The 23,132-nt window shown below is 41.6% G+C and overlaps 1 protein-coding gene across 4 annotated transcripts in view; it reads right to left on the reverse strand.

Annotated features, from left to right (window-relative positions):
- Nucleotides 1-23,132, reverse strand: part of LOC108709195 (glycine receptor subunit alpha-2) — a 104,810-nt gene that overhangs the window by 21,881 nt on the left and 59,797 nt on the right. For all 4 annotated transcript variants that reach the window (XM_018248826.2, XM_018248824.2, XM_041583341.1 and 1 more), the window contains one exon: nt 20,848-21,062. In XM_018248826.2, the coding sequence (XP_018104315.1) occupies nt 20,848-21,062 (215 nt within the window). The remainder of the gene's footprint in view (nt 1-20,847; nt 21,063-23,132) is intronic.

The raw sequence follows: 23,132 nt of genomic DNA on the forward strand, positions 1-23,132 counted from the left end.
CCCCAGCCATGTCACAGAACAACCCACACAAACTCGCCTGAGTGGAAATTCTGTAATATTTATGTCTCCATCGAGTATAATGATTTCACATAAATTTAATTAGGAATGTTATGTATAAATGTTTATGGCAGAATTGCAATTTTCCAGGGCACAGGCAAAACAACTTCAACTGAGAAACATAGTGATATATACTCAGTGGGGGTCATTTATCAACACTGGGCAAATTTGCCCATGGGCAGTAACCCATGGCAACCAATCAGATTGCTGCATTCATTGTTCTACTTGCAGCTGGCTTTTAAAAGCTAATCGCTGATTGGTTCTATAGGTAACTGCCCATGGGCAAATTTGCCCAGTGTTGATAAATGAGCCCCATTGTGTCTAAAATAACATAAGGCTTGGTGCATTACTTTGCACACAGGACCACATTGGGGTGCCCAACACAGCCCCATGCACGTTTTGACGCATGCACACAACAAGTAAATTGATGCTGAGGCCTGTATCTCACTGTGAGCTGACCGTCTTTCTTGGCTGACACTAAGGGGCAGATTTACTAATCTCGAGTGAATAATTTGAATGGAAAAAAATTTGTATTTCGAAGTATTTTTTTGGGTACCATCAAATTGGTCAAATTCGTTCTAAATCGATCGAATTGAATGATTCGAACGATTTGAAGTAAAAATCATTTCACTATTCGACCATTCGATAATCGAAGTACTGTCTCTTTAAAAAATACTTCGACTTCATACTTCGCCACTTTAAACCTACCGAGGTACAATGTTAGCCTATGGGGACCTTCCCCAGCACTTTTCTAAGTTCGTTTTGGTCGAATAAAAATCCTTCAATCGATCGCTTAAAATCGTTCTAATAGTTTGAATCGTTCGATCGAAGCTTTTGCAGTAAAACCTTCGAATTCGAAGGATTTTACTTCGAGGGTCGAATTCGAGGGTTTTTTAACCCTCGAAATTTGACCCTTGATAAATCTGCCCCTGAGCGTTATTCCTTTGTGATTATTTGGCTTGACTTCACCTTTTACATTGACTATTCTCATTGCTGCCTGTCCTACCCCTGCCTGTTCTACTGATATGATTTCTGCTCCAAGATTCACTAAAATGCGAAGTTTCGTCCCGGCCGACGGACGCTGGCGAATATTTGCTAGCATTAATTTGGCAATGCGAGCAAATCAAAGCGAAGAATCAATAGCGTTCAATTCTGCCTAGTGCAACTTCGCTAGAGGTCTTGCTAATTTGCATACAGCGGAAAATTTAAAGTTGAATGGCCCTCTTTATGTTACATGCTGCATCTAATACATTACATTTACTCTGATAACTACACAAGCCAAGGGAACCCTAATAAAGTCAATTGAGTTGTTATAATGCCCTACACAAAAGCCCAGTGTAAAATAATGTTCCATATGTTGTAAAATGTATGGTTACACAAAAAAAATTTGAACCACTTTTGCAGCCTATAAACCTGAAAAAAAGGAAAAGACACCAGCGTTTTACTAACAAATGGACCTTATCCCCCAGATTGAAAAATTGCTAGACAACCCTTGGACTGGGGGCTGTCCTGGTGAGGAACCATTTATAATGATTTTTCTTTTTCCCCTTTACTTTTTATTTATAGGGGCAAATTCACTAACCTCCGGAAATTGGCCAGTGACAGCTTTGCTCACTTCGCCAGGCGAAAATTCGCCAGGACAACACTAATTCACTAAAATGCGAAGTTGCGTCCAGGGCGCCGAATGATGGTAAAGTTTCGCTAGCGTTAATTCGCCAAGCAAAGCGAAGTTGCGCTCACGTTGGCTGATTTGCATATGGCGGGAAGTTAAATTTTAATGGACGTATATGTTGCAGCAAATAAATAAAGTTGTTATATTGCCCTACACATGAGCCCAGTGTATAGTTTATGTGCCATATGTTAGGAAATGTAGGGGGGAAGCCGGGTACCCTAAAAAAATTTATGATTTTTTGCAGCCTATCACCCTGAAAAACTGAAAAGTCGCCAGCGTTTTTTGAGGAACTCCTATCTATTCTGTTGCACTTCGTCTGGTCTGAGGTGGCGAAGGAAAGTCTGGCGCAAGAGGCAACGTTCACTAAAATCCGCATCTTAGTGAATTTGCGTAGTTACGTCCATTCGCCAGAGTGAAAATTCGCCGCTAGAGTCTATCTCCTTCGCTAGCGAATTTTCGCCAGCGTTGGTCACTTCGCCTTTTAGTAAATTTGCCCCATTACCTTTTCTTTCAAGCACAGAGGCATACACCACTACTTGTATATTTACCGCAGAATTACTATTGTTAACTATTTAAAGATAGAACCTTGGCATCATTTGCATCTAGTTTATATTGTAAACCTCTTGCTGTTACTAATAGCATTTACAGAGGACAAACTACCGTTTGAAATACATTGGTGGGATCACAAAAAAAAAACTGTTTGAAATGGCTGTGAGCCTATTTATTAAAGGGCACCAATCATGACCAAAATCATTTACTAAGTAAATACACTATGTGAAAGTTCAAGAAATCTGATTTTTAAAACAGTTAGAATTGTTTGTATAATGTAAATCATCAGCTCACTATTCCTTCTGCAAGATCTCCCCTATCTCCCCTGCAGTTCTAGCTAAGGCAGCCATCTTGGATTCCACTGGCTCCTCCTACCTATCTTCCCAGCCAACTGGAGCTCTGAAATCTCGCACATGCTCAGTTGAAATTCCTTGTTGCTTATCAAACCTTCTAAGCTATTTTCAAATCAGCCAAACCTGTGTGTTAGCTGCTGTACAGTAGTGCTGCCCCCTGCTGGAAGTTAGTGTGTGCCCTTCATTTGCATAATAACATCACCAGCAGGGGACAAGATAGGGAAATCTCCTGATACTTAGAGTGGAAGAGTTTACTTAAACAAGGCATTCTGGGTAGAATACTGAAAGCAGTGTTACAATCTGAGCATGCTTCTGAAATTTGCATATTAGAGTCTCTGTTATAGTCACAGTATGGCCTCCCTCAGTGAAAGAACCCATTTGACAAAGTAAGGGATTTTTTTAAAACCTGCAGTTTTTTCAAAAAACTATATATGTAGTTTGATTAAACATGTTTATGTTGTACTGGTCAGATTGTTAATATGTTTGATTTTGGCTGTGATAGGTGCCCTTTAAAGGTGCCCAAACATGCTCTTTACACTTGCGCATTGTTGTGTTGAGCGCCTGTTTATTAATTTCAAAAATTGTACGTAAATTGACCCTGACTTATAACTTGAAGCTGTATGTGGGATCAAAAACTTGATGATTTTGCTACTCAAATGGCACTTTGCACACTGCATTTCTGGTTGTAAATGAGCCCTTCTATTGTATTCCTAGCTAAATGAAAAATACCATCCAGGAATCCCCCCAAGTGACAAAATGTTCATTATTTAGCTTTCAGTAAACACGAACGAAGGGCAAAAAAAAAATCACCCTGCAGTAAATGATTAAAAGTAGCGCGCTTGTCTGTAAGTTGTTCTGCAAAACTGTAAATAGTTTTATCATTTGGAAATAGATCACTTTGCTATCTGTTCTGTGCCTTATTTTATTTTATTTCAGCTGGGAAATCAGAAATGCTGTTAGATGAGATCAGAGAAGCTGCATGTTGGAGTTGTTCCAGCAAAAGATAATCAGTTTCCCGAGTAGCTGGATGAAAATTGTATTCATAATAAATGCTGTGAAATCACCCGTGTGTGCCTGATAAGATTAAAGTATGGGTAGGGGCACACTGGGCGATTCGGGGAGATTTAGTTGTTTGGCGACTAATCGACTCGTCTTTGCGGCGACAAATCTCCCCGAACGCCTTCCCTCTGTCTTGCACCGGGTAAAATGAAAAATCGACTGCGCTAAAGCACATGCGGGACTTCGTTTTCCAAAGTCGCCCAAAGTGGAACTTCGGACACTTTCGGAAAACGAAGAGTTGCGTGTGCTTTAGTGCAGTCGATTTTTCATTTTACCCGGTACTCTTCCACCAGCTAGAATGTAAATCACCTCTTCTTTGGGGCGACTAATCCAAAAACTCCAAAAGCATAAAAGTCAAAGGGCATTTTTTTCTCACTCCAAATTCATTGACGTGAACAGGGGTTTTGTGTTGCATTTTTTAACTGCAAATTTTTGTGAACAGGGGTGAACAACTGCATGTTTGCATTAATGAATATTAATTAAATATGTAAAGGAAAGCTTTAAGAAGGGGTTGGATGGTGTTTAGCAAGTGAGGGAATACAGGGATATGGGAGATAGCTCATAGTACAAGTTGATCCAGGGACTGGTCCCATTGCCATTTTCGAGTCAGGAAGGAATTTTTTCCTCCTCTGAGGCAAATTGGAGAGGCTTCAATTGGGTAGGGATGGGCGAATTTGACCCGTTTCGTTTCGCCAAAAATGATGCAGGCGCCCAATAAAGTCTATGGGCGTCAAAAAAATGTTGTTGCGCCACTAAATTGTTTTGACACGCGTTTTTTTTTTTTTTTTTACAGCGAAACAAGGCGAAAAAATTCGCCCATCCCTACAATTGGGTTTTTTGCCTTCCTCTTGGATCAACTGCCAGATAGGCAGGTTAAAATAAAGTTAAACTTCATGGACGTGTGTCTTTTTTCAACCTTACTTTGATAAAATGTTACCATGAAACACAGTCTTTCTGAATCAGCACCGTAACCATTCATGATGGGCCTCATTTACAAAGTAAGCAATGTGCAATTTGCAACTTTTGGGTTCAATTTGCCATTTTTTTTATCCATGGTATTTTTTGCATCACTGCAGATGCTCAACTTGCCCAATACCAATAGCATGCATTTGCAAAAGACACAGAGCTATTTTATTATAAAATTGGTAGAGCAAAAAATAAAGTTTATGGCAAATCATAATGTTTACTACTCTAGATTCCCTTTAATTGAAAGGCCTTTACATAATGTTTACCTCTGGCTTGAGCGCGAGCATATTTTCTTTTCATCCAAAGGTCTTTCATAACCAAATAGATTAAACGCTTTGTCTTAGCTTTGATTTTGCTTGCCTCTAGTGGTTTTTCAAAATCTCCAAACTATAAGCATTAAACAAATAAACCTAATTACCAAATTACTCGTCTATTAGTTTACGTCCCAAGGAAATAACATGCTAACTAATAAAATCCAGCATCACTGCTTCTTAAATGAATATTACAGCCTGTACTTACATTTTGAGTCCAGAAATAGACAGTTGCCTTCTTATGGGAATCGCCAGAAAAGAAATTGCCGTCAGTGCACAGTAGGGTTTTAATGCCTAAAACAACGTGCTACAGTCACACCATATTGTGGTCATCCAAAAGGGGTATGTATGTCAGCAGAAAGCTCCCACAGACTCCATTTTAAGCAAATAATTAAAAATGTTGCCAATTATTTTCTTTCTCTGTAATAATACTTTGTACATCATCCTAGCTATGGTTATACATAACATCTTAAACTAGGATTTGTCGGATTCAATATCACTGATGTTGTGGTAAGCTTCAACAAGCATTATCTTGACAAACACACTTTACCAGCTACCCAAGTTATTGTTACTTGATGAACTTGTAGGTCTAAGTGGCATCTTGAGGATTGGGTTATTATTAAAGAAGAGACAGAGTAACTGGGTGGTACATCAGCACAGCAGGTTTCAGTGAACAATATGGCAAATGCTGCTTTTATATCAGATGCAAAGTGGAACCTTTCAAGAGCTTTCTTTAGATTCCAGCTGCTATTTTCGTCATGTCAAGGAGCGAATAAGAGGGCTTCATTGCTCTCTGTACCACGGAATTACAAAAAAGGATTTACAGTTTTTAAAAGTTATTTGTAAAGTCTACACGTATCCCAATGCCAATATTGGGTCAATTAAAAGCTCATCTCTTGTGTTATCTTTTTGTGAATTCTCACACAATGAAAACAATTACTGAGCTGACATCTGGGAGAAACGGACACATACCTCCATTGTATCAACAAATAAGCTCTTGTTATGCATTACTGCCAGTCTCTGACTATTCTACACGACACACGTCCCTAACAACGTCTATAATAATAGCCTGACTGTCCAACAATTTACCTCCTGAAGTTAAGTCTACAAGGTAAATTGAATATAGTCTCCAGGGTCATAGAGAAAGCTGAAAGAGCAGGGCAGGCGCATATACCTGTATCTAATCTGGCAAGAATTCACAAGCCACCGTGCTTGGTGCACACACGCTAGCTTCAACATGATGAAACCTACAGTACCGTATATACTCGTGTATAAGCCGTCCCGAGTATAAGCCGAGGTACCTAATTTTACCTCCAAAAACTGGGAAAGCTTATTGACTCGAGTATAAGCCGAGGGTTTGAAATGTAGCAGCTTCTGGTAAGTTTCAATCAAAAAATTGAGGGTTTCTGCTCCCATTGGAGGTGCCGGCGTCTCGTTTTTAGATGCCGGCGACCATTCTTGGACGCCGGCGAATATTCTTGGAGACTATTCTTGGACGCCGGCGAATATTCTTGGGCGCCGCGAATATTCTTAGGACGATCTGTGAAATAGAATGATATCCACAGCATTCATAACTGTTAAGAGATGTCGGTGGGAGGAATGTAATAAATGGTGCTGCTAGCATCAACCAATGAGCAGGTTGTATTTACTGGCACCTGTTTGAGAACCAATATCTCGTTGGTTGCTATGGGTTGGCATGACTTTCATCTATCTATTAGCTAAAGAAGTCCCATTAACTTACGTCACTAGATGGGATGTTTTTTCCATTTGGCCCAGGGACGTTATGAAAAGTTTAGGGATGGTTCACCTTTAAGTTATCTTTTAGTATGTGATAGAATGTCCTTTTGAAATGAGTCTTCATTATTTATTCTTTATAGTTTTTGAATTATTTGTCTTCCTCTTCTACATCGTTCCATCTTTCATACAGGGGCTGCTGTCCCCAGCAAATAAAAAACTATTGCTCTGTGAGCTTAGAGTTTCTTTTTATTCCTTAAAGGAGAAGGAAAGGTTAAAACTAAGCAAGGTCCACCTAAATATACCAGTAAACCCTCAAATTAATGCTGCTCTGAGTCCTCTGTCAAAAGAAACACTGCATTTCTTTCCTTCTATTGTGTACTCTTGGGCTTCTGTATCAGACTTCCTGTTTTCAGCTTAAACCTCCTTGCCCTGGGCGTGAGCATGCTCAGTTTGCTCCTCTTCCCCCTCCCTTCTCTGCTGTAATCTGAGCCCAGAGCTATGTGAGCAAGGAGAGACTCAGGCAGGAAGTGATGTCACACCAAGCTAATATGGCAGCTGCTATCCTAAACACACAGAGAGAGCTTCTATAGCTTTTTACTCAGGTGTGATAAAACTGTCAGGAGTCAAGGCGAGTCCGAAGGTAAGAGCCTCCCCCACGCTTCCCACTGAGTTGCGCCCTGAGGGTTGAGACAGGACGTTCCCAGATAAGGAATAGCAGGAGTGCTAGAGGAGCCCACAGAAATAACAGTTCGTAATAAGGGCTAGCACTTATCTGCAGGAGACGAGCAGTACAGGAATCCAGGGATAATCAGAAGAGTAGTCAGTAACAAGCCGTGGTCGAAATCAGAATAACATCAGTAATAAACGCTCAGTGTCAGTAAGACGATCACCTCGCACTGGGCCTAGGTCGGAGTGACCTTTTAACCCCAGGACGCATGTTGGCGCCAGAACACGCGCCTGCGTCAGAACGCGCGCGCGCACGTGAATGCGTGCCCGCGTCAGAGCGCGCGCCCGCGTCAGAGCGCGCGTGCGCACGTAAATGCGCGCCCGCGTCCAAACACACGCGCGCATCAGGACACGCGCTCGAACCTGCAACAAGCGCCGGAGTGGAAGCACAGGCCTGGGGAGATGTCGGCTCGGCTTGAGCCAGATCTTCTGGATCCCGACATTGCCCCCCCTCAAAATGCAACCTCCGGGTGCATGTGGAAGCCGGTCTGTCAGTATGAGATCTATGAAATAACTCAATAAGTTGAGGAGCATGTAAATTACTCACGGGTTCCCATGAATTCTCTTCTGGAGGAAAACCTTTCCACTGGATTAAATATTGAAGCCGACCTCGCCGGTACCTAGAATCCAAGACGGCCTCCACTTCGAATTCCTCAACACCTTCAATGGTTACTGGAGCTGGGGGACTGTGGTCTCTTCCCGAAAAGGTGTTCTTCACCACAGGTTTCAATAAGGCTACATGAAAAACAGGGTGGATCTTGTAAGTAGCAGGCAATTTAAGTTTGAAAGTTACCTCGTTCACACGTCGAATAATGGGAAAGGGACCCAAAAATCGTTGACCCAGCTTCTTAGATGGACACGGAAGTTTGATGTGCCGGGTAGACAGCCACACCAGGTCTCCAACTCGAAACTCAGAACCCTTCCTTCTCTTACGATCAGCAAAATCCTTGAAGTTGTTCTGTGCTTGGGCCATTGCTTGTTGGATTCTTAGGGTATTGTCCAGAAGAAAAGAAAGTCTTTCTTGAACCGCGGGCACCTCTATACCTTTAGGAAGATTAGGAAGCACGTGCGGATGGAAACCATAGTTAGCGAAAAAAGGAGTTTGTTTGATGGAGGAATGAAGGGCATTATTGTAGGAGAACTCGGCCAATGGTAACAGCTCACTCCAATTGTCCTGGAGAAAAGATGAAAAACAACGTAGATATTGTTCCAACGTTTGGTTAGTCCTTTCCGTCTGCCCATTGGATTGTGGATGAAAAGCCGTGGAAAGAGCCAGCTTGATCTTTAAAGCTTTGCACAATGCCCTCCAGAATTTAGATGTAAACTGTACTCCCCGATCCGACACAATCTCATCTGGAATTCCATGGAGTCTGACGACTTCCTTAATAAACACCTCAGCCGTCGAAGGTGCAGAAGGTACTCCGGAGAGGGGAACAAAATGTGCCATCTTGGAGAGTCGATCCACAATTACAAAAATTGTATTGTATCCTTGCGAGGGAGGAAGCTCTACAATAAAATCAACGGAAATGGAACCCCACAATCGAGTAGGCACTGGTAAAGGATGTAACAGCCCCAGGGGTTTAACATGTGAATCTTTAAACCGAGCACAAGTCTCACAAGAAGATACATAATCCTTGCAGTCCTTAGCCATATGAGGCCAGAAGAAAAACCTTTGAGCGAGATCTAAAGTCTTAACATATCCCATATGACCCGCCAATGGGTGATCGTGAAGTAATTTTAGGGTCTCTAAACGAAGTGTTTCTGGAATGAAGACTTTGTCCCTCAAAAAAAATAACCCATCATTTTCCTTCTATGCTTCTCTCCTTAGATCTAGAGAAAGCGTTCGACACAGTGTCATGGGTATACCTACACAAAACTTTGGCTAGTAGTGGTTTTCCAACTCCTTTCCTTAATGTTATTAGGGCGCTTTATGCCCACCCCACAGCAACCGTACATCACATGGGTTTCAGCTCTCCTACGTTTTCAATTGAACGGGGCACACGGCAGGGGTGCCCATTGTCCCCCCTGCTGTTTGCCCTGGCCATCGAACCCCTCGCTATAGCAATTCGGGCTCAGCCCAAAATATCAGGCATCAAGGTGGGTAAAGTGGATTACAAATGTGTTTTGTATGCTGACGATATTATGCTTACAATTTCAAATCCTATGACATCCCTTCCATTCCTCTACAACGAACTTCAACTTTTTGGAACTATATCTGGTCTCCACATCAATGCGACCAAAACTGAAGCTCTCAACATTACTATCCCCCACCATACAGCCAAACTCTTGGAACTTAATTTCCAACTGCAATGGCAGACAAATAGCATAAAGTATCTAGGGGTTCACATTCCCAAGGATTACAAAGCTCTTGCACCGAGCAATTACAACAAAACCTCCCAGAGGATTTTAAAAATGATTACTTCTTGGAGCAACTTAAAATTGTCCTGGTTGGGACGGATTTCTGCTATTAAAATGTCAGCTTTACCCCACCTACTCTACCTTTTCAGAACGCTTCCGATCTCTCCTCCTACTGGCATGTTAATCTCCCTCCAAAGAGCTATCAATACTTTTGTTTGGGACCGGAAAAAAGCTCGCATAAACTTTCTCACAGCGACTAGGCACAGGAGCAAAGGATTCCCAACCTGAAAAATTATTTTCATGCAGCTCAATTAAGTTTAATGATTGATTGGCACCGCTCGACCGATATCCCTCTATGGGTCCATATCGAACAGGAGACGCTTAGAGAGGGCTCCATCCAAAACCTCCTATGGACCAAAGCGCAGATCAGGAAAAACGGCGCTAACCCTATCATCTTACACTCTCTGCAGATCTGGAAGAGGGTACTTCCTGCCCGAGGCCTCCTTTCCCCACATACTCCAGTGGTGCAGTTCGAAGCAAACACAGACTTTCCTCCAGGGTCCCAAACGGGTTCCTTTCTCTGGTGGTCTGAGCATAACCTCCTTTCAGTACACTCCCTGACTAAAACTGGGGAACTTCTGACATGGCAACAACTCCATGACAAATACGATATCCCACAAAGTGAATTTCTGCATTACCACCAAATCAGGCATTACATTAGTTCCATATGGAAGGAGAAAAAGTTTCCGGCTCCAACTTTATATGAAAGTATGTGTTTACAGGACTTCCCTCAAAAACGTTCTATCTCCATCATATATGATCTTTTGAACCACCCTACCCCCTTGAAACAACTCGGGTTTATAGCTGCCTGGGAAAAAGACCTGCGGATTTGCATGGAGGAAGATCAATGGCTGGACATAATCAGGGATACCACACACTGTTCTATTAACATAGCTATTCAGGAAACCTCTCAGAAAATACTGCACCAATGGTACCTCGTCCCAACCAAATTAGCGAAGTGGTATCCAACTAGCTCTCCCTTATGCTTCCGTAACTGTGGTCAACAAGGTGACTTTATGCATACTTGGTGGGAATGCCCCAAAGCTGCCAGATTTTGGATTCGTATATACACTTTAATAACCAACGTTACTGGTCTGTCGCTCAGGAAAAACCCGGCGGAGGCCCTGATCCACAAGAGAGTCCCTGGCGGCAATAAACACATTCGGAAATTGATCACCCACATCTTTTCTGCTTCAAAACAGGTTATAGCATCCTCCTGGAAATCTTCGACTCTGGACTTTCACATGGTTAAGACCAAATTGGATAACATGCTCCTCTTAGAAAAGTTGACTAGCTTACGTACCGCCTCCCAGAAGCAATTCTACAAAGTCTGGACACCGTGGATGGTGTACCGGAACATATTACCTGCTTAAAGACCCAATTTTTCTTCAACCCACACTGGAAGGGATGGCATACTTTCTATTTTGATGTCATTTTATCCTTTTTATTGCCACCTCTTACCCACCTTGATGTTTAAATTGCAATTTCCTCTACCCCCTCAATGTTATGACGACTAATATGACAGTATCCAAAAGGTTTGATTCAAAACTGTTTATTGTTGTTTATTGTACGGTTCGGAAGATAATGTGTCAGTTTTATGTGTCTCAACATTTCTGTAGGCTGGGACACTCCCAGTGACTACACATCTAGAACCATGTTTGTGTACAATTCTTTTCTTTGTCTTTTCTTTTACCTGCAAATAAAAATAAAAATATATTAAAAAAAAAAAAAAATAACCCATCACAAGCTTGCAACTCCCCGTGTGGAGATAAAGAAGAGGACGCCTCCTTGATCTTTGAAAAAAGTTCACTCTGAAGAAGAAAGAAATTCTGGGGACAAAGTATCGTATCCGGGGGCAAAAGTTCCTCTTCTTGACTGTGTAACCGTGAAAGAACATCAGCTTTCTTGTTCTTAGAGCCAGGTCTATAGGTTGTATGGAAATTAAAACGGGAAAAAAACAATGCCCACCTGGCTTGTCTTGGTTTGAGACGTTTGGCGGTTCGTAAATACTCCAGATTCTTATGGTCTGAAAAAATAATGATCGGGTGTGACGCTCCTTCTAACAAATGACGCCATTCTTCAAACGCTGCTTTAATGGCCAAGAGTTCTCGGTCAGAAACATCATAATTCTTCTCTGAGGTGGAGAGTTTTTTAGAAAAGAAAGCCACAGGATGAAGAGCATTGTTATCGCCGGTCCTTTGGGATAAAATAGCACCAATAGCAGTTTCAGATGCATCAACCTCTAGAATGTAAGGCAGAACAGGGTTAGGATGCTTTAAGACAGCAGCAGACGTAAACAAATGTTTTAATTGCTCGAATGCTTCTTGAGCTTGTGTAGTCCACTGAAAGTGCTTAGTGGAACTGGTTAAGTCAGTGATAGGTGCGATGATCTTAGAAAAGTCCTTAATAAACTTCCTATAAAAATTTGCAAACCCGACGAAACTTTGTACTGCTTTCCGAGAAGAGGGAACAGGCCAATCAAGAATAGCGGACACCTTCTTCTTGTCCATGCAAACTCCGTCAGAAGAGATCATAAACCCCAGGAACTCCACTGAAGTCTTGCAAAATTCGCATTTCTCCAGTTTGGCATATAAACGATGAGTTCGCAGGCGGTTAAAAACCTTCCTTAGTTACATCTCATGGTCCTGTTCGGAGGAAGAAAAAATTAAAATATCGTCTAGATAGACAATCAGAAATTGATCCAAAAAATCTCTCAAAATATCATTAACAAAATGCTGAAAAGTCGCAGGAGCGTTGCACAAACCAAATGGCATAACGAGGTATTCATAATGTCCAAAACGGGTTCGAAAAGCCGTCTTCCACTCATCTCCTTGCCGAATCCTTACCAAATTATACGCCCCTCGCAAGTCTAATTTAGAGAAAATCTTGGCCCCACGAAGGTTTTGGAATAATTCAGGAATAAGGGGTAACGGGTAACGATTTTTACAGTGATCTGGTTCAAGTGTCTGTAATCAATGCAGGGCCGTAAGGAATGGTCCTTTTTCTCTACAAAGAAAATACCTGCCCCTGCAGGTGAGGTGGAAGGACGAATAAACCCTTTCTCCAAATTCTCGTTGATATAATCTTCAAGACCGATAGTTCGGGCTCAGACAGAGGGTAGATACGTCCGAAAGGAATTGGAGCCCCTGGAAGCAAATCTATAGGACAATCATAAATTCGATGAGGAGGTAGTGTGTCAGCTCCTTTTTGATCAAAAACATCTATGAAGTCCTGAAGAAATGAAGGGATAGCCTGTAAACGAGGATCTTGAGATGAACACAAAGCAAATGCTTTAGAAGTGGTCTTGGGCATGAAGAAATGAGAAATACAAGCCACAGACGAAAATTGTAGTACCCCCAGTGCTCCAATTTATTGAAGGATTGTGCAATTTCAACCAAGGAAACCCAAAAATTAACGGGAAAAGAGGAGAGGACACCACATCAAAAGATAAAGTCTCAACATGATTAGAGTCAGTGATAACAATAAGTGGTATGGTCTCTAACAACACTGGTCCGGAGGAAAGTTGGGAGCCATCTGCTGTCCTCACCAGAAATGGTTGAGTCTTGGGTCGGGTCGGAATATTATGAGCTTTAATAAATTCTTTATCGACAAAACAACCACAGGCTCCCGAGTCTATGACGACTTTACTCTCTAGGAACCCTTGGGGCCACTGTAGAGAAATAGGGACAAAGAGCATAGGCAATTCTCGAGAGAAGGAGGATGGAAAATAAGTCGGATGAATATGCTTACCCCCTGGTCGGGTAGGACAGTTCCTCAAAAAATGACCAGACAGACCGCAGTAGAGGCATAAATTGTTCTCCCTTTTGCGGGACCTCTCTTGGGCAGAGATAGCTGTTCTTATAAGTCCAATCTGCATAGGTTCAGGAGCAGTAGTTATAGAAGCAGGGGAGGAGATGGATGACGAAGTTGCAGAGACGTATGAAGACAGAGGGGCTTTAGGAAGTACCCAGGATGCTCCAAAAGAAGGTGTTGCAGCTCTCTCTGCGCGTCTCTCCCTTAGACGACGATCAATCTGTACACACAGGTCGATCAAAGACTCCAATGAATCAGGTACTCCTACTCTGGCTAACTCATCCTTCAGAGTAGGACTCAAACCCAAGCGGAATTGATGTCTGAGGGCCTTGTCGTTCCACTCGGTGTCGGTGGCATAAGTGCGGAAATCCGTCACATAATCTTCAACTGGGCGTTTGCCCTGACATAGAGTCCGGATTATAGTTTCAGCAGTGTCGGACCTCTTAGGATCGTCATATATCTGAGCCATAGCTGAAAAAAATATGTCCACACTAGCCAATAGGGGGCTTTGGGTTTCAAACAGACGATGAGCCCAAGTCTTGGGTTCTCCGGATAATAGGGACATAATCACTCCCACCCTGATCTGTTCTGTAGCATAAGATTGACTTTTCAAGGAAAACATGAGTCGACAGTCATTTTCAAAAGCCCTGAATTTAGCTCGATCTCCAGAAAAGCGTTCAGGGAGTGGTATCTTGGGCTCGGGCGTCGGATGTGTGGACAAAGAAGCTACTCCCGGGAAAGCAACCGAAACTGGGGGTCCAGGAGGAGGAGCAGCAGCAACAGTCATGTCTTGCATCTGGGTCTGTAATTGTTGATAGCCCCCTTGTAAATCTCGAACAGCCCGAGTAAGACCAGCTAATTGCTGAGCAACAATTTCTACGGGGGAAAGAGCTGGTTCTTCGGACTCCATGGCGAGGTGATACTGTCAGGAGTCAAGGCGAGTCCGAAGGTAAGAGCCTCCCCCACGCTTCCCACTGAGTTGCGCCCTGAGGGTTGAGACAGGACGTTCCCAGATAAGGAATAGCAGGAGTGCTAGAGGAGCCCACAGAAATAACAGTTCGTAATAAGGGCTAGCACTTATCTGCAGGAGACGAAGCGAAGTCTGGAACAGGCCGGGTCATACACAGGAAGGATCAATAAGCAGGTACCAGTTGAGGGAAATCCAGAAGAGTAGTCAGAAAAGCCAAGGTCGAAGTCAGACGAGCAGTACAGGAATCCAGGGATAATCAGAAGAGTAGTCAGTAACAAGCCGTGGTCGAAATCAGAATAACATCAGTAATAAACGCTCAGTGTCAGTAAGACGATCACCTCGCACTGGGCCTAGGTCGGAGTGACCTTTTAACCCCAGGACGCATGTTGGCGTCAGAACGCGCGCCTGCGTCAGAACGCGCGCGCGCACGTGAATGCGTGCCCGCGTCAGAGCGCGCGCGCACGTAAATGCGCGCCCGCGTCCAAACACACGCGCGCATCAGGACACGCGCTCGAACCTGCAACAAGCGCCGGAGTGGAAGCACAGGCCTGGGGAGATGTCGGCTCGGCTTGAGCCAGATCTTCTGGATCCCGACAAAAACATTCTACAGAATAAATATATCATCCTAGCTTGCACTGTTGCAGCTAATATATTGGCAATAAAATGCCTCCGTAGCTTTCCTTCTCCTTTAACTTTCAATTCAGTCCTTCTCCAAATTATATTTCAGTCTCTCATTTAAACTGGTTATTAAAGAATACAATACTCTAGCAAACTGGAGAGCAGCTGAACAAAGAAGCTGAATTAATTAAGCTAAAAAACTGAAAAAACCCCACAAAATGTAAACATCTGTTGCAAATTTTCTCAGTATATATCAATGTCTATGCCATACGAACAATAAGTTTAAAGGTCAACAAAGCCTTTAATAAAATGGGTGGGAGCATCTTTGGACCCCATGTTCCTTACGGGGGATGCTGAGGAGCCTGGAGCACAAGACCCCAGTAAAGAGAGCCAAAAGGGAACCAAACCTTTAGTGAAAGGTGGGAAACAGGGACCCCATGAACAAGGTATTTAGATAATGTCCACTCTGTGCAAGTGGCAGGTATGGGGTTGCCTTGCCCGCTGCCATATGGAGGAGCTGCATAACTGAATTGACGCCTAAACTGCACCTAGCACCTGTCCTAGCAAATTTACACCTGGTGAATTTTTGCTTTTTAGTAAATTTACCCCTAAGAAGGCAAATAGATTAAAAAAAAAACTAAAAAAAATGAAAAATGAAGACCAGTTGAAAAGTTGCTTGGAACTGGTCATTCTATAACATATTAAAGGAAAACTATACCCCCAAACAATGTAGGTCTCAATAAAAAGATATTGCATAAAACAGCTCATATGTAAAACCCTGCTTCGTGTAAATAATAATATAATAATAATTTACTTTTCTAGTAGTATGTGCCATTGGGTAATCATAATTAGAAAATTGCCATTTTAAAAAATAAGGGCCGTCCCCTGGGATAGTACGATTCACTGTGCACACAAACATGCCAAACAAACCATACTTGTTAGGTCACATGAGCCAATTAAAAAGACAGAGTATTGTCTTTTGCTTAAACACTTCTCCCAGTTTCAGTTAGAGCTGCAGTATTTCTGGTCAGGTGATCTCTTCCTGTTACAGTTAGAGCTGCAGTATTTCTGGTCAGGTGATCTCTTCCTGTTACAGTTAGAGCTGCAGTATTTCTGGTCAGGTGATCTCTTCCTGTTACAGTTAGAGCTGCAGTATTTCTGGTCAGCTGATCTCTTCCTGTTACAGTTAGAGCTGAAGTATTTCTGGTCAGGTGATCTCTTCCTGTTACAGTTAGAGCTGAAGTATTTCTGGTCAGGTGATCTCTTCCTGTTACAGTTAGAACTGCAGTATTTCTGGTCAGCTGATCTCTTCCTGTCACAGTTAGAGCTGCAGTATTTCTGGTCAGGTGATCTCTAAGGCAGCACACAGACCATCACAAAATGGTGGTTCAAGGCAAGAGATGGGAAATGACAATATTTACTTAAATATATATTCCAGTTTGGAAAGATTTTTTAATAAGTCACTTAATATGATGTAAACTATCTGTTGCTTAAGTATTCATTTTAGGGTATAGTTTTCCTTTAAAAGTTAATTGAAAGGTGAACCAGTGGCCTGGATTTGTGGAAAGGCCACCAAGGTCAGGAGGGGCAGCAGGATTTTAGGGGGTGGCATGCTGCCCAACCACACCCACATTGGTTAAAAAAATACTGGGGATCCGCAGGAATTACAATCATTTTTTTAATTTCCCATGCGCCAATCCCCATTGCTCAGGTCCCGATGAAAATGTGCACGAATAAAGGGGAGGAGACAGGGTCGATGAACGGCATTGGGCCTAGGGGCGCCCAGTATGTAAATCCGGCCCTGTGAACCACCCCTTGAACTTTGTTTATTAATGAGGGTTTAAACCATTATGACAATAGAGAAATAATAATACGCCACTATTTACTGTAAAAAATCAAAGTCTTTTCCTGCGCCATTACTCTACAGAATAATTCATGGAACATGCACAATTTCTTTAGAAAGCTGTTCCAATTCACAGATTTAAATGTGAAATGCTGTAAAATTCCAGAACATAAATACTTTATTTTTAATGCAATGCACAGGGACAGTGAGTCCTATAGGAGGTGTGTGTGTTCAACGACTTACATTTTGCCATGTCTAAATATACACAGATATAGTCGGGCTTCCATTCCCTGGAGCTGGAACAAACAAGCACTTTGCTGATGCTTTGGGAAATGTAAAAGCTGTAGGATTGTCCTTTTGGATGACCCATTGCATAATTACGGTCCCAAAAGATTGCAGAGCAAAGAGTCTATCGGCCTCCCCCTGCACTCGAGATCTGCTGACTGCATGGCACATCTATGTATTCATTACACAGAGAAGAGAGTCTGATTCAGAAAAATATTTATATTTCATACATTTTAGTGGACGTTGGTTTGTCTAATGCTTTTAAACTAGATGTCCACCCGGTATAATTTCTCATCATTGTCTTCTTGTGTGGCTTACAGAGTCTGTGAACTCACAGCATCTGATTTAAAGCAGAACTAAACCCTAAAAATGAATGTGGCTAAAAATGACATATTTTATATAGTGAACTTACTGCACGAGGCTAAAGTTTGATCTTGTCAATAGCAGCAATGATCCAGGACTTCAAACTTGTCACAGGGGGTCACCATCTTGGAAAGTGTCTGTGACACTCACATGCTCAGTGGGCTCTGATTGGCTGTTGAGAAGCTAAGCTTAGGGCTGGTACAGAAGCACAAAATATAATGTACAACATTTCTAGCTACTAGAATGCACTCAATGTATTCAATCAAACCATGTAATTATGGGCAGGTTCAATGCATTCTCTGTATTAATAATTTGGAAGCAATGCATACTATAATAAACTGCTGCTGTATAAATTGATAAGTACTAATGTTTGCTTTCAATATTCTGTTTGGCAACAGGCTTAGGGACCTCATTATGTCCTGCGTCACTGGGTGGGAGGCTGAGTCATGTACAAAGTAAGACATTGTATATTGGTAAAATTGTAAACTGTAATTCATTTTCTCCATCTTGTTTCACTGTTGGTTCCTATTTTGTGCTTTCGATTCAGTCACGTAGAAATAGGCTTAAGAGAGAAGGAGGGATATAAACTGAGGCTGTAATTCTCTGCACAGTCGGATAGCAACAGTAGTAGGCTCACACTATGGACATCCATGAAGTGAATATAGAGTAGTGTGTGTCCAAGATATGGACTATAATTTTAAAAGGTTCCAATGGTAAATTCGAATTTTTAAATTTCGAGATTTATCACACCTCCATAGCAACCATAGCAACAGTTCTAATTCGATACTTCGCCATCTAAAACCTGCATGTAGAAGCCAATGGCAGAGGTCCGTTGAACAGCGATGGGCCGTTGTCTAGTGATTTGTCCCGTTTGCTGAAAAAAATCGCAAATTTACCGCCAAATACAAGAAACGCGTTGAAGTCAACGGACGACAAAATTATTTTGACGCACGTCAATTTTGACACCTGCGACAATTTTTATACGCATGCCTATTTTCTCCAAATGCATTAAAGACAATGGGCGTCCAAATAATTTTGACATGCAACAATTTTTATGCGCATGACTATTCTGATGCTCGACCATATTTTTTTTACACAGCGTTTTTTTTGCCACATTTTGTTCGCTGTCGACGAAACACAGACATTCGCCGCAATTTTGTGCCTGCCAAATGTATTTGCCCATCACTGCGTTAAACCATTTGAAGATGTTAATAGAGACTCAGGTTTTAAAAGACCCTTCCCTTATAGCAGCCACTACCCATTGAGCTGTAACTAAAGCATGCACACTAAATCACTCTAATAATAATGCCCAGTATTGAATAATATAATGGGGTATAGTCTCAGTCAGTCAGGATGATAGAAAAGGTTTCTAGAGATGGGATGTGTCTGAAGAAATGTTTGATCATTTCCACTATAATAAGATCAGTTACTATGACAACTGACTCTTTTTTTTGGTCTTCTCTAAGAATCTGTATTAAGACTTACTAGACTCTATGTGCTATAGATATCTGTACTTGCATTGTTCCGTAACTTTGGGTCAATGCTTTTTGGAATGTTATTATTGTTATCAAGAAGTAATGCCCAAAGAACACACATATGGCAAGATAGACTATTTTAAGGAAAAATCATAGGTTATTGCTGTCTGGAAACTACTGTGATTGCCTCAGAATATGGAAACCTTGCAGTGGGAGCATAAGCAGAAAGAAAGAGGTCGAAGAGAAGGTTACAAAGCGGTCATTTGTTATTTACAGAATTATTCAGACTGTTAAAATTGGACAAAGGTCTCACAAACAGCTAAAGGGAACATCACCTCCTGGCAAGACAGCTTTAAGCCAAGTAGATCAGGAGAATAACATTCTGTAAAGCTTAGTCCAGACATATCTAATACATAAGTTAACAGTTCTACTTTTCCAAGCGCCAAGTCTTTAGTTAGCAGAGCCCAAACTGTCTCAGAGATACACTATAAAATTCCAAACGATCTTCATGAAATGACAATATTAAAAGCAGTCAATCATGTCAACATTTTCCTTGTCATGATGCATTAAAGGAGAATTCAACCCTAAAGTAAAAAAAAACCCTACCCCCTACCCTACATAGACTCCCCTCCCCCCCCATACTAGCTGCTACCCTGGGCAAAAGCCCCTAACTCTTTACTTACCCATCGGTGCAGATTCTATCCAGCAGAGTTCACGGCAGCCATCTTCTTCTCTTCGTTAATCTTCGGGAAGTAAGTGCCGTATCGGCGCATGCGTAGTTGGAGCATTTTCCTGGTTGACAACAACTGCGCATGTGTTAAAACTGACGGAAATTGCAGAAGCGCCGCTCTCATTCCGAAGATTACTGAAGAGCCGGAAGATGGCTGCTGTGAACTCTGCTTAGAAACAGTTAAGCTGGCCATAGACGCAAAGATCTGATCATACGAATCGAGGATTCGTACGATTTTCGAACTTTGCATCTATGGCCAGCTTTAGATCCAATATATCTTATAGGGGGGATTCCTTTCCTAGCAGATGAATTAGAGCTCACTCAAATAACTGATTCCAGTACAAACAAAATCTAACAAAATAACTGCCTTTTGCACTAATTCTGCATGTAGAGAGACATGATGTCTGGTGATTTTAATTTTTAATTAGTGAGCTCTAATACATCTGCTAGGAAAGGAGCCCCCTATAAGATATATTGGATCTAACTGTCAATGAATATCTGACACCCAACTGCTGCATGAAGACAGAATGAAGAGAAACAGATGCTGAGAGAGGGATAGTGAAGATAAACTTGATTATTTCAAACGATGGAGAATAATTATTTGATTGTCTTTACAAAGTTTCTTATTTCAGTGTGCTGAAGCTTATATAAAATTTTTATTTTCGGGATAAGTTATATGAACCTTGCAAACCAAATAATATCACACATAATAATCGCATGAAACTATCATACACCTCATGGTTTAACAAGGTAAGAAATATGTGACTTGACCATGACAAAAAAAAAACTTTACATATCGACAGTTTGCAATTTTGGCCTATGCAAAAAAAAATAAAAAACATGCATACAATATATCATACGCATATAAAACAAAGAAACCAACAGGAATCCTTTTTATTTACCTTTGGAAGCGAGGCTCTTGATCCTGAGCTCTGTGTGGTCATTGTCAGTACAGTTGTAATACCCAAAGCCACTCGAGCAGGAGCTGCATCCATATTTATCCAGAAAGATACCCACGATAATATGACAATCAGCAGGCTAGGGATATACATCTGAATCAGGTAATAGCCCATTTGGCGCTCCAGGTGAAATTTAACTTCAATACATGTAAATTTTCCTGGAAAAAAATAGAAAAATAAATAAATTATAAATCAAGAATGATGGTGGTGCTTATGAATAAGGCTTCATTTTTGTTGGACACTTTGTTGTTTTTCTTAAACCCCATCACAAGACAATGTCTAAAGCTGTATTATACGTCAATTGGGAGTCCACATCTGATTTACATTTAATTAAGCCTAAGGGACTCGCCCCAGTTCTCAGGCGATCACATATAAGAAAATCCTTTATCCAAAGATAACTGTCCCAAGGCTTTTGTTTTCATAAAAAATATTGTTTTATTAAATTAGCATTAATATTCAGTTACAAACAACCCCACCAGGCCCACCTATCTGATTTGAGATACACCTATGACTAAGCGCCGGAGGGTGCGAAACGCGTAAGGTGTGCCTGGTGGGGTTGTTTGTAACTGAATATTAATGCTAATTTAATAAAACAATATTTTTTATGAAAACAAAAGCCTTGGGACAGTTATCTTCGGATAAAGGATTTTCTTAAATGTCTAAAACTGGCCATGCACGAGGCGATAAAAGCTGCCGACAGACCGAGTCTGCAACTTATTGGTCCGTGTGTAGGGCCCTCCAACGGGCTTTTCCGATCAATATCTGGGAGAAAGTCGGGCAGATGTTGATTGGGCAGGGTTTAAAATTCCATCAGAACGTGCCCGACCCACACCCACATTGGCTACGTTATGATCCAATCGTTGGGTCCTAGGGTCCACGATTGGATCAACCTAATATCGCCCATCTCAATGTGGGCATATCGGGGAGATATCCTCTTGATTCACTAAGGGTCGAATTTCGAAGTTAAAAATACTTCGAAATTCGACCCTCGAATTGAATTCCTTCGACTTCGAATATCGAAGTCGAAGGATTTAGCGCTAATCCTGCGATCGATCGATCGAAGGATTTTTCGTTCGATCAAAAAATCACAGGCAAGCCTATGGGGACCTTCCCCATAGGCTAACATTGACTTCGGTAGCTTTTAGCTGCCGAAGTAGGGGGTCGAAGTTTTTTTTAAAGGGGAAGTACTTCGACTATCGAATGGTCGAATAGTCGAACGATTTTTCGTTCGATTCGTTCGATTTCGACGAATTCGAACGAATTTAACCAATTCGATGGTCGAAGTACCCAAAAAATACTTCGAAATTCGAAGTTTTTTCATTCGAATCCTTCACTCGAGCTTAGTGAATCGGCCCCTATGTGTATGGCCGCCTTAAGATGATTTAGTCTTATCTCTGCAGGTTGAACACATAGGGGCAGATTTATCGAAATTCAAAGTAGTTTTTTTGAATACTTCGACCATCGAATAGGATACTACAGGGCACATTTACTGAGTGAAGGAAAAGAATAAAAAATACTTCAAATTTCGAAGTATTTTTTTGGCTACTTCGACCATCGAATTGGCTACTTCGACCACGACTTTGAATCGAACGATTCGAACTAAAAATCGTTTGACTATCCAACCATTCGATAGTCGAAGTACTGTCTCTTTAAAAAAAACTTCGACCCCCTACTTTGCCACCTAAAAGCTACCGAGCATCAATGTTAGCCTATGGGGAAGGTCCCCATAGGCTTTCCTAGCTTTTTTTGATCGAAGGAAAATCGTTCGATCGATAGATTAAAATCCTTCGAATCGTTCGATTCGAAGGATTTAATCGTTCGATCGAATGATTTTTCCATCGATCGTTCAATCGTACTAAATGCGGTACAACAAAATTTAATCCAGCCCACACCACAGTTAAAAGATCACACAGACATCAGCGCCAAAAACGGTAAACCCCCCACATAAGTTATAAAAAGCCATGATGTTCAGGGCCCCCCTATAAGTTAAAAAAAAACTGTGGTGCCAGGGAACCCCATAAAAGTTTTTTAAAAATCATTGGTGGTCGGGTCCCCCCATAAGTTAAAAAAAAAAATGTTGGCGCCCGTGAGTACCTAAATATTGTTCTTTGACCACTACGCTGCTTAACTTTGCTACAATGACATTTGGGGGCCGATTCACTAACTTCGAATGAAGGATTCGAAGGTAAAAAACTTCGAATTTCGAAGTTTTTTTTGGGCTACTTCGA

The sequence above is a fragment of the Xenopus laevis genome, chromosome 2S (genome assembly GCF_017654675.1).
Source record: "Xenopus laevis strain J_2021 chromosome 2S, Xenopus_laevis_v10.1, whole genome shotgun sequence".
Classification (NCBI taxonomy): domain Eukaryota; kingdom Metazoa; phylum Chordata; class Amphibia; order Anura; family Pipidae; genus Xenopus; species Xenopus laevis.